Source organism: Centropristis striata, chromosome 14, assembly GCF_030273125.1.
Source record: "Centropristis striata isolate RG_2023a ecotype Rhode Island chromosome 14, C.striata_1.0, whole genome shotgun sequence".
NCBI classification, from domain to species: domain Eukaryota; kingdom Metazoa; phylum Chordata; class Actinopteri; order Perciformes; family Serranidae; genus Centropristis; species Centropristis striata.
In genome coordinates, this window is record NC_081530.1 from 36,408,843 (window position 1) to 36,420,939 (window position 12,097).

Below are 12,097 nucleotides of genomic sequence, written 5' to 3' on the forward strand. Positions count from 1 at the left end.
AATGTGAGGTTAATGTGAGAGGTATTTTTGTGAATGAGAAGTTAAAGTGTGAATGTGAGAGATTAAAGTGTTAATGTGAGAGATATTTTTGTGAATGTGAGGGGTTAAAGGGTGTATGTGAGAGGTTAAAGTGTTAACGTGAGAGGTTAAAGTGTTAATGTGAGAGATTCAAGTGTGAATGTGAGGGGTTAAAGTGTTAACGTGAGAGGTTAAAGTGTTAATGTGGGAGTTTAAAGTGTTAATGTGAGAAGTTAAAGTGTGAATGTGAGAGATTACAGTGTTAATGTGAGAGGTATTTTTGTTAATGTGAGAGATTAAAGTGTGAATGTGAGGGGTTAAAGTGTTAACGTGAGAGGTTAAAGTGTTGATGTGAGAGGGAATAATGAAATATGACCCATACTTCTCGTCATACACATTTCTAAAACAACTGCGTGAAAACTTTCAGTTTTATTTATAATTTTATTCATTAAACAAACTTTATTGGACCTCAGAGCTTGTTTTCTGCATAAATTATCATCAGTGTTGATGTGAGGGGGACTCCTGGTGTTTGACGTTGAGTTTGTTCTGCAGTGAAGCGGATTATTGGATCAGTCCGAAGCAGAAACGTGACCTCTGACCTCTGCTGGTCCCATCAAACACATTTTACATCAAACACAGTTTCAACAGTTTCCTTCATTATGTAACAAGTTGTAACTAACAGCTTCATCAATACACATTTAGAAGGTGATTAATCAGCTTTGATCCTCCTGGAGGAACTTTTTAAATATGTCTTATGATAACAAATCTTATTTGGTTTTAATAGTAACAATATAATTTATTATTATTCCAAGGAAAACTTTTACATTCTGAAATCATTTCATCCATTATCATCTAAACTCTTCTTATTAATGTTTCACAGCTGATCAATAACGCATTAGTGAATTATTCATTTATTGATGATGATTAAAGCCGTTAGTTAGAACTTATAGATCTTTATTATTAGAACTTTCTGACATCTTTACAAACTTTCCAAAACCAGGAATCACGTCTGACAAACTGTTTAACAAAAGCACTCACTGGGGTTTGGCATCGAGCTGACAGAGTGTTACTGTGTGTGTGTGTGTGTGTGTGTGTGTGTGTGTGTGTTGGTGGTTGGTCGTAGATGATGAAGATGAAGAAGAGTCTATAGGACGACACAGTCCGAGTCCTTCTCTCTTCTCCTGGCCCCGCCCTGCTGTGACCCCTGACCTCTGACCTGGAGACACAGTGATGTCATCGTCACTCCTCGTAGTAATAAAAATAATAATAATAATAATAACACATTTTATTTATAGAACACTTCAGGGTAAACAAAGACGCTTCACAGTTAAAACAGTTCAAATGCAGTTAAAGATTAAAAAAACAGTGAGGTAGGAGGGGGCCTGGTGGTGGAGGAGGTCAGTGAGGTAGGAGGGGGCCTGGTGGTGGAGGAGGTCAGTGAAGTAAGAGGGGGCCTGGTGGTGGATGAGGTCAGTGAGGTAGGAGGGGGCCTGGTGGTGGAGGAGGTGAGTGAGGTAGGAGGGGGCCTGGTGGTGGAGGAGGTCAGTGAGGTAGGAGGGGGCCTGGTGGTGGAGGAGGTCAGTGAGGTAGGAGGGGGCCTGGTGGTGGAGGAGGTCAGTGAAGTAAGAGGGGGCCTGGTGGTGGAGGAGGTCAGTAAAGTAAGAGGGGGCCTGGTGGTGGAGGAGGTCAGTGAAGTAAGAGGGGGCCTGGTGGTGGAGGAGGTCAGTGAGGTAGGAGGGGGCCTGGTGGTGGAGGAGGTCAGTGAGGAAGGAGGGGGCCTGGTGGTGGAGGAGGTCAGTGAGGTAGGAGGGGGCCTGGTGGTGGAGGAGGTCAGTGAAGTAAGAGGGAGTCTGGTGGTGGAGGAGGTCATTGAGGTAGGAGTGGGCCTGGTGGTGGAGGAGGTCAGTGAGGTAGGAGGGGCCTGGTGGTGGAGGAGGTCAGTGAGGTAGGAGGGGGCCTGGTGGTGGAGGAGGTCAGTGAGGTAGGAGGGGCCTGGTGGTGGAGGAGGTCAGTGAGGTAGGAGGGGCCTGGTGGTGGAGGAGGTCAGTGAGGTAGGAGGGGGCCTGGTGGTGGAGGAGGTCAGTGAGGTAAGAGGGGGCCTGGTGGTGGAGGAGGTCAGTGAGATAGGAGGGGGCCTGGTGGTGGATGAGGTTAGTGAGGTAAGAGGGGGCCTGGTGGTGGAGGAGGTCAGTGAGGTAGGAGGGGGCCTGGTGGTGGAGGAGGTCAGTGAGCTAAGAGAGGGCCTGGTGGTGGAGGAGGACAGTGAGGTAGGAGGGGGCCTGGTGGTGGAAGAGGTCAGTGAGGTAGGAGGGGGCCTGGTGGTGGAGGAGGTCAGTGAGATAGGAGGGGGCCTGGTGGTGGATGAGGTTAGTGAGGTAAGAGGGGGCCTGGTGGTGGAGGAGGTCAGTGAGGTAGGAGGGGGCCTGGTGGTGGAGGAGGTCAGTGAGCTAAGAGAGGGCCTGGTGGTGGAGGAGGACAGTGAGGTAGGAGGGGGCCTGGTGGTGGAAGAGGTCAGTGAGGTAGGAGGGGGCCTGGTGGTGGAGGAGGTCAGTGAGGTAGGAGGGGGCCTGGTGGTGGAGGAGGTCAGTGAGGTAGGAGGGGGCCTGGTGGTGGAGGAGGTCAGTGAGGTAGGAGGGGGCCTGGTGGTGGAGGAGGTCAGTGAAGCAGGAAGGGGCCTGGTGGTGGAGGAGGTCAGTGAGGTAGGAGGGGGCCTGGTGGTGGAGGAGGTCAGTGAAGCAGGAGGGGGCCTGGTGGTGGAGGAGGTCAGTGAGGTAGGAGGGGGCCTGGTGGTGGAGGAGGTCAGTGAAGCAGGAGGGGGCCTGGTGGTGGAGGAGGTCAGTGAGGTAGGAGGGGGCCTGGTGGTGGAGGAGGTTTTGATATCGGTGAGGCGGAGTGAGTGGCAGCATTGATGGTTTTGGTGGAGATGTAGAGTGGGACGTCATAAGCGTAGCCGTGGTGACGCATGAGATTACTGAGGCGGAGAGGGGGAGAGGGGAGGTGGTCTGGGTGGTGTAGCTGGTGTCTGGTAGTGTTTTTATGGTGGTTCAGGTGTTATTTACCTGCTGTGGTTCAGGTGTTATTTACCTGTTGTGGTTCAGGTGTTCAGGTGTTATCTACCTGCTGTGGTTCAGGTGTTATCTACCTGCTGTGGTTCAGGTGTTATCTACCTGCTGTGGTTCAGGTGTTATTTACCTGCTGTGGTTCAGGTGTTCAGGTGTTATCTACCTGCTATGGTTCAGGTGTTCAGGTGTTATTTACCTGCTGTGGTTCAGGTGTTATCTACCTGCTGTGGTTCAGGTGTTATCTACCTGCTGTGGTTCAGGTGTTATCTACCTGCTGTGGTTCAGGTGTTATTTACCTGCTGTGGTTCAGGTGTTATCTACCTGCTGTGGTTCAGGTGTTATTTACCTGCTGTGGTTCAGGTGTTCAGGTGTTATCTACCTGCTGTGGTTCAGGTGTTATTTACCTGCTGTGGTTCAGGTGTTCAGGTGTTATCTAACTGCTGTGGTTCAGGTGTTATTTACCTGCTGTGGTTCAGGTGTTCAGGTGTTATCTACCTGCTGTGGTTCAGGTGTTATTTACCTGCTGTGGTTCAGGTGTTCAGGTGTTATCTAACTGCTGTGGTTCAGGTGTTCAGGTGTTATCTACCTGCTGTGGTTCAGGTGTTATCTACCTGCTGTGGTTCAGGTGTTATCTACCTGCTGTGGTTCAGGTGTTATCTACCTGCTGTGGTTCAGGTGTTCAGGTGTTATTTACCTGCTGTGGTTCAGGTGTTCAGGTGTTATCTACCTGCTGTGGTTCAGGTGTTATCTACCTGCTGTGGTTCAGGTGTTATCTACCTCCTGTGGTTCAGGTGTTATCTACCTGCTGTGGTTCAGGTGTTCAAGTGTTATCTACCTGCTGTGGTTCAGGTGTTATCTACCCGCTGTGGTTCAGGTGTTCAGGTGTTATCTACCTGCTGTGGTTCAGGTGTTATCTACCTGCTGTGGTTCAGGTGTTATCTACCTGCTGTGGTTCAGGTGTTATTTACCTGCTGTGGTTCAGGTGTTCAGGTGTTATCTACCTGCTATGGTTCAGGTGTTCAGGTGTTATTTACCTGCTGTGGTTCAGGTGTTATCTACCTGCTGTGGTTCAGGTGTTATCTACCTGCTGTGGTTCAGGTGTTATCTACCTGCTGTGGTTCAGGTGTTATCTACCTGCTGTGGTTCAGGTGTTATTTACCTGCTGTGGTTCAGGTGTTCAGGTGTTATCTACCTGCTGTGGTTCAGGTGTTATTTACCTGCTGTGGTTCAGGTGTTCAGGTGTTATCTAACTGCTGTGGTTCAGGTGTTATTTACCTGCTGTGGTTCAGGTGTTCAGGTGTTATCTACCTGCTGTGGTTCAGGTGTTATTTACCTGCTGTGGTTCAGGTGTTCAGGTGTTATCTAACTGCTGTGGTTCAGGTGTTCAGGTGTTATCTACCTGCTGTGGTTCAGGTGTTATCTACCTGCTGTGGTTCAGGTGTTATCTACCTGCTGTGGTTCAGGTGTTATCTACCTGCTGTGGTTCAGGTGTTCAGGTGTTATTTACCTGCTGTGGTTCAGGTGTTCAGGTGTTATCTACCTGCTGTGGTTCAGGTGTTATCTACCTGCTGTGGTTCAGGTGTTATCTACCTCCTGTGGTTCAGGTGTTATCTACCTGCTGTGGTTCAGGTGTTCAAGTGTTATCTACCTGCTGTGGTTCAGGTGTTATCTACCCGCTGTGGTTCAGGTGTTCAGGTGTTATCTACCTGCTGTGGTTCAGGTGTTATCTACCTGCTGTGGTTCAGGTGTTATCTACCTGCTGTGGTTCAGGTGTTATTTACCTGCTGTGGTTCAGGTGTTATTTACCTGCTGTGGTTCAGGTGTTATCTACCTGCTGTGGTTCAGGTGTTATTTACCTGTTGTGGTGCCGGTGCTGCTCCCTGCTGCTGCTGCTGCTGCTGCTGCTGGAGCTGCTGCTGCTGCTGGTACTCCTCCTGCTGCAGCTGCCGGGCCAGCTCCAGGTCACTGAGGGGCCCCGGGGCCCCGCCCTGCTGCTGCTGCAGGGACACCGCCACCAGGTAGTCCTGCACCAACAAAGAAGAGGTCAACCAGGGAGTCCTCCAGACACCAACAAAGAAGAGGCTCAACCAGGGAGTCCTCCTGACACCAACAAAGAAGAGGCTCAACCAGGGAGTCCTCCTGACACCAACAAAGAAGAGGCTCAACCAGGGAGTCCTCCTGACACCAACAAAGAAAAGGCTCAACCAGGGAGTCCTCCAGAGACCAACAAAGAAGAGGTCAACCAGGGAGTCATCCAGACACCAACAAAGAAGACTCAATGACTAATCAACTGACGAGAGCTTCATCAGAACCACCTGTCCCTGTCTCACCTGGTGTACCTGTCCCTGTCTCACCTGGTGGACCTGTCTCTGTCTCACCCCGTGGGCCTGTCTCACCTGTTCGATCTGTCCCTGTCTCACCTGGTTGACCTGTCTCACCTGGTGTCTCTGTCCCACCTGGTGTACCTGTCCCTGTCTCACCTGGTCGATCTGTCCCTGTCCCTCCTGGTGTACCTGTCTCACCTGGTGTACCTGTCTCTGTCTCACCTGGTGTACCTGTCTCACCCCGTGGACCCGTCTCACCTGGTCGATCTGCCTCTGCTGCTCCTGGGCGCTGGGCGGCAGGCTGGCGGTGGGCGGAGCTCTCTGAGGAGGATGACAGAGTCTGAAGTCGGAGTCGCAGAAGTTCCCGTCTCCCTCGACGTTGTGGAGAGACTCCCAGACCAGACTGTCCTCCTGCAGGAAGCCCTGGTCCGTCACCAGCAGGTACAGGTGTCCCTGAGGGACAGACAGACTCTTTACTACCACAGGTACAGGTGTCCCTGGGGGACAGACGGACAGGTACAGGTGTTTTAACCCTTAAAGGAGACTAGAGTGCCTTTAGTCCACCTTGTGTTTGATCATGGTGCTGAAGTGGTTGTTCCTGAAGAAGACGGAGATCTCTCCCTCTTTGGCCGTGGTGTTGAGTTCACAGAGGCCGTGGTAGGAGAGCTGGGTGGCCGTCGCCTCCAGGAACTGCTCCGCCACCAGACCTGCACACAACACGAGTACAAATACACACAAACACTTGATTTGTAACTGCGTCTTCACTGTATTTTAACTGTAAACCGTCTTTGAGAACCATGTAAAGCGTAAGTAAATAAAATGTTTTAGGCCCCGAGCTCCAACGGTGGAGGAATCTGTTGGAATTGGTCAGTTTATTATTATTATAACGGCAAATTAATCGCGTTTGAGGTTTTATCATATTCCAAAACTCACCAAACTTTGGGACAAAATTCAATCTCGCCAAGAATTTGCGTATTTCATTGGTTTCAGAAATGGGCCTTGATATTTTTTATTATTTTGTTTTTGTTTGTTTTGCGTGGTATTATTGTCCCTTGTCTTTCAAGGTAGTTATTTCTGTTTTAATGAGTAATTTTTCTGTTGTTAATGGTATTTTTTCTGTTTTTCTGAGACTTTTTTTTTCTGCTTTTCTGACTTTTTTCTTGCTTTTCGTGGTATTTCATTGGTCTCAGAAATGGGCGTGGCTAAATGACCTACTAGCGCCCCCTAGAATTTAGCCCCAAAAACAGGTTTGTCGTAGAGACACGAAATTTGGTCCATACATGTATCATGGGTAGACGCACCGAAAAGTCTACAGAAGCCATACCCAAAAAAGAACAGGAAGTCGGCCATCTTGGATTGAAAATGGCGTTTTAGACGTTTTTTTGCCATTTCCATGCCGCATACTTTAACAAACTCCTCCTACAGATTTCATCCGGTAGACTTCAGATTAGTTCAGCACCATCACAAGGCCTTTGGGATCAACAGTTATGAAAAGCTTTGTAGACCGTCACACTATGGGGGCGTGGCGTGGCATGGCGGCAAAATATGGCGCTTTGGCATAAAACACGAGACCTTATAACTTGACCATACATTGTCCAATCTGCCTCAAACTTGTCATGCATGATGATGGTCCATCACTGAACAGTTCTACATAACAATATTTAATAAAGTCCCACTCCTTATGCTTTAACCACGCCCCCTTTTCATAACTATTGAATCGTTTGAGATTATATTGGAATCGCTTTACCCCGCTGCTCCACTCTGCTCGAGCCCGTTCATCGCTGCTTGCAGCTTTAATTATTATTATTATTATTATTATTATTGTGTGTGTTACCTTCACTGACTCGGCTGCTGTCCGCTGAGTGTTTGTAGTCGATGATTTTCTCCACCAGCTGGTTGTAGCTCAGTTTCCCGACTGAAGCCACCATCTCTGGACTCTGAACACAACAAACAATTTTACACATTTTTTACAACTGGCAGGATGCTTTAGTGTTGGAAATAAGGAACATCTTTAAAAGCACAAAAAAAAAAAATAATAATACGTGATGAATGCTTACATTGGAAAAAATAACCAAACTCAAGCGTGTGTGTACCTGTGGGTCGACCAGCCAGCCGTGGTACAGAGGGATGTCCAGCAGGTCGAACACGATGCATTCAGGCGTGTACTCGAAGTCCGTCACTCCGGTGAAACGAACGTTAACGTCCAAACCAGTGGAGAGCTTCGGGAGGACGGCCATCGCATCACTCATGTTCTACACACACACACACACACACACACACACACACACACAGGTGACTTTCAAAATAAAGTTCAGGCAGAAAATCTGTTGACCTGTAGAATCAAAAACTGTTTGTTTACCTGTATAGCTATGAATACTGTCTGTGTGTGTGTGTGTGTTTGTGTGTGTTCTTGTTCTTCCTACATAGTGAGGACCAGGACACGTTTTTAACCAACAGAGTGAGGACATGTTTGCAAAGTGAGGACATTTCAGCCGGTCCTCACTTCTTTAAAGGCTTTTTTGAGATTTCAGACTTTGTTTTAAGGGTTAAAGGTTACATGATAATGATAATTAACTGAAACTGTATTGTGTGGTTACAAAACTAACTAAAATTATAGTGAAAATGTCCTTCGTTTTCCTCTTTCTCAACTTTTTTCATACACAATGAAGATGGATCAGACAAAGGAAATAAAGGCAAAATTTACTGTGACCTCTTTAAATCTCCCACCCAACAAATTACAAAAAACTAAAACCAAAAAATAATCTTGCAAGGGAATTCACTATTCCAATGAAGGCCCTCGTAAAGATAGAAGTACAAGAATGTGTGTGTGTGTGTGTGTGTGTGTGTGTGTGTGTACCTGCTGGAAGTTGAGCTCCATCCCGTCAGTCTTCTCTCTGGGTGTAACAGACAACACACACTCTCCTGCACAACAAACACACATTAATATTATAATAATGTATATTAATAGCAAGTACTTAAATGATGCACAGAAGTATTAAAATAACACCAGAACCATCCTTTCACTTTATTTTTCTGAAGATTATATGCTTAAATAAGCCAAAATTAATATATATTAAAATTAATACAAAGAAATAAGTAGAATGGAAAATTAAATGGGAGAATTAATACAATTAAATAAAACAAAAAAACAATGAAAACATTGATAAATAAGATATTCAGTGTTGGATTAGTGATTATTAAGTTTTGGAATAAACAAAACATAACAAATTTAAACAAAAACAATTCAATAAAAATAGAATAAAGAAATGTGTATATGTTTATATATATTTAAATAATAAAGAAATATATAAAAATAATGTATGTTTTCAACAGAACAAAAGTGATGAATAAGATTCACAAAATTGTCATAATAATATTTAGTAATGGTCGAAGAAATTTGGAGTTCTTTGCATAGAAGAGGTTGGCATCACTCGTACATGTAAAACATTAAATGGACAGCATGTGTATTCCAAAAAGCAATTATTAATAACAAAGCAAAATAAAACCAAATCTATGCACAATATTTAGAGGTGTGTGTGTGTGTGTGTGTGTGTGTGTGTGTGTGTTACCCAGGTGAGCCATCAGGTCCTCTGTGGTGACGACTTCTGTCTGAGCAGGAAGTTTCGCCTGAAAACACAATTAATATATAAGATTACAACACATTTTTTATTCTACAATTTAAAAAATATCAACTAAATGTACAGCAGGTTTATTTAAATATTGAATATATGTTTAATCTTTTTAGTACTTTGTGGAAGTGCACTAACTTTAAAACTCATTCAATCTCATATATTTTATCTAAATTATTTTTATTATTAAATTTTTTTAATTGAATATATGTTCAGTAGTTTTCAGTTGGTTGTGTCACTAAAACATATTCAACGTAATTTATGTTGATCAAATTTATTTTATTAATTAATTTTAATATATTGATTATATTGAGTACTTTTTAGTTTATTGTGGAAGTTTACAAACGTTACAACATAGATAACCTTATTTATTGTCTTAACTATTGCCTACATATGCAACCTAATGCGTGACCGGCTAATGCAAGCGGCTAATGCAAGCGGCTAATGCAAGCGGCTAATGCAAGCGGCTAATGCAAGCGGCTAATGCAAGCGGCTAATGCGCGACCCGCTAATGTGACCAACTAATGTGACCGGCTAATGTGAAAGGCTAATGTGCAACCCGCTAATGTGACAGACTAATGTGACCGGCTAATGCGACCGGCTAAGGTGCAACCTGCTAATGTGACCGACTAATGTGCGACCTGCTAATGCGACCGACTAATGTGCATCCTGCTAATGTGACCGGCTAACGTGCATCCTGCTAAGGTGCAACCTGCTAATGTGACCGACTAATGTGCGACCTGCTAATGTGACCGACTAATGTGCATCCTGCTAATGTGACCGGCTAACGTGCATCCTGCTAATGTGACAGACTAATGTGACCGGCTAATGCGACCGGCTAAGGTGCAACCTGCTAATGTGACCGACTAATGTGCGACCTGCTAATGTGACCGACTAATGTGCGACCTGCTAATGTGACCGACTAATGTGCATCCTGCTAATGTGACCGGCTAACGTGCATCCTGCTAATGTGCAACCTGCTAATGTGACACGTTTACATGCACTTCAGTTGTCCAGTTATAGTCGGATTAACACAATAATTTGTTGTTGTTTTTAAAGTGTCATGTAAACAAAGTGAATTATTTTCTACCTTCCAGCGCAGGAAGAGCGTGTTCATGATGGCCAGCAGGGGGCAGGGCCCGTTCTCGCTCTGCGTGATGATCGGAGTCTTCTTCTCCTTCCAGGTGATCCACTTCACCAGGTAGTACGCCGGCATGGTCGGCCCCGCCCCCGCCACGCCCGCCGCCGCCTCCGGACCCGCTGCCGCCGCCGCCGCTGTGGAGGAGGAGGAGGCAGCAGGAGGAGCAGCTGCAGCGCCTCCTGTGGACCGGAGGAGAACTACAGTCACGTTACAGCTTCACAGGTTATAAAACACATTTGATTTTATGTGAAAAAAATACAGAAATGTAATTATAATACTATTAAATTAATTATAATATAATATTAATAATTTAATAGATATATTATATATATATATATATATATATTTAATATATAATGCAATGCTTAATATATATAATATTTAATATATAACGCTTAATATATTTAAAATGTAATATATATATATTTAATATATAATGCTTAATATATATAATATTTAATATATAATGCTTAATATATATAATTTTTAATATATATATAATGTTTACGGATGAGGAGATATTGATGATTAACTTGTGATTATTCTAGTGGTTGTAATGAGGAGAATCAGTGATGAAGAGGTTAATGTTTAAATAATGAACGAAGGTTTCTAGTTTCATTCTGCTCATTAATTATTGATCAGTTATTGATCCAGAGTTTAATTACAGCTCAGGACTCGCTCCAGATTTAAAGGTCCAAGTCTCACCAGCAGCATCCAGCGTCTCCTGGTCCTTCAGACCGGGTCCCTCCTTCAGACCGGGTCCCTCCTTCAGACCGGGTCCCTCAGCGGACGGGGAGACTCCCTCCACGCCGAGTGCCGAGTAGGACGAGGACAGACCGTCCTCCAGGTCCAGAGAGTTCCCCACCGCCAGGACCCCCTCAGACAGGTCCAGACTAGGGATGGAGAACGAGGCCGAGTCTGTGGACCCCCGCTGGTCCTCAGACCCCCCCGCCATAGACGAGCTCTCCTCCAGGTCCAGGTCCAGACCTGAAGACCAGAACACACATCAGAGACTAGAGACTAGTTTGAGTCCCAGTTGTGTGGCTCAGACCGGAATGTAATTATTTATTTTAAACACGTGATTAACGTTTCACCTGCTGAAACCACCCGTAACCACCCATATGAGTCTATGGTTAAATCGACCCATATTGAGGCTCGCAGAGCACAAACAGTTATATTATTATTATTATACGGACACGTACAGTTACGTCTTTTTCGGGTCATTTTTACGCCTTTTTGGGCCTTTTTTTCTTTTTTGGTCATTTTGTGTCATGTGGTCATTTTTTGTGTCATATTGTGTCTTTTTTGGTAATTTTGTCTTTTTGGACATTTTGTGTCTTTTTTGTGTCATTTTGTGTTTGTTTGTCTCGTCTCTCACCTGTCTCTCCTCGGTCCGTCTTGATGTGTCTGAGCAGCGCCGACAGAGATTCTTCTTCTGTGGTGATGGCGGTAACCGTCATGTTTTCAGACGACAGCGAGGACGAGTCTGGCGGCGTGGGCGTGGCCTCGTCCTCCTCCTCCTCCTTCAGGACTTTGGCGGGGACGGGGCTGTCGGCGGCGCCGTTGCTGCTCGGCGCCGCGGGTACCATCAGTTCTTTGGAGACGCCCTCGTTGCCGTCCTCTTTGTTGAGTTCCATCAGCAGCTCCGCCGCCGGCGCCGAGCTGGACTCCGCCATGACTCGCAGAGGGAGGAACGAGGTCGGATAAGTCCTTATAGACACCAAGAACAAGCGTAGAAACAATAGAAATCAGGACTCTGAAGCGTTCATGAGCTGGTTGTTGGTTCACGGCGTGGCGGCGGCGGCGAGCAGCAGCTGAGGCCCCAACATGGCCGCCAGGGGAACCTCGATGATCTCTGGTCTCTCTAAGACGTTTCAGCTCTCCCGCCGGTCGACAGCTTCACTAAACTAACACCGACTGTGG

General features: G+C 45.9%; 1 protein-coding gene across 2 annotated transcripts in view; it reads right to left on the bottom strand.

Annotated features, from left to right (window-relative positions):
- Positions 1-510: 510 nt before the first annotated feature.
- mindy1 (MINDY lysine 48 deubiquitinase 1) overlaps positions 511-12,097 on the bottom strand; it is a 13,789-nt gene continuing 2,202 nt past the window's right edge. The window contains exons 2-12 of one of the 2 annotated variants that reach the window (XM_059350666.1): positions 11,553-12,097; positions 10,880-11,161; positions 10,124-10,350; positions 8,974-9,031; positions 8,262-8,326; positions 7,498-7,656; positions 7,239-7,341; positions 5,969-6,111; positions 5,663-5,857; positions 4,937-5,104; positions 511-1,234 (exon numbers count right to left, since the gene is read on the bottom strand). The exon at positions 11,553-12,097 is cut by the window's right edge and continues 168 nt beyond it. In XM_059350666.1, coding sequence (XP_059206649.1) covers positions 1,163-1,234; positions 4,937-5,104; positions 5,663-5,857; positions 5,969-6,111; positions 7,239-7,341; positions 7,498-7,656; positions 8,262-8,326; positions 8,974-9,031; positions 10,124-10,350; positions 10,880-11,161; positions 11,553-11,850 — 1,770 coding nt within the window. In that variant the 5' untranslated portion in view covers positions 11,851-12,097 and the 3' untranslated portion in view covers positions 511-1,162. Of the gene's footprint in view, positions 1,235-4,936; positions 5,105-5,662; positions 5,858-5,968; positions 6,112-7,238; positions 7,342-7,497; positions 7,657-8,261; positions 8,327-8,973; positions 9,032-10,123; positions 10,354-10,879; positions 11,162-11,552 lie in introns of both variants that reach the window. The other variant, XM_059350665.1, reaches the window with a different exon arrangement.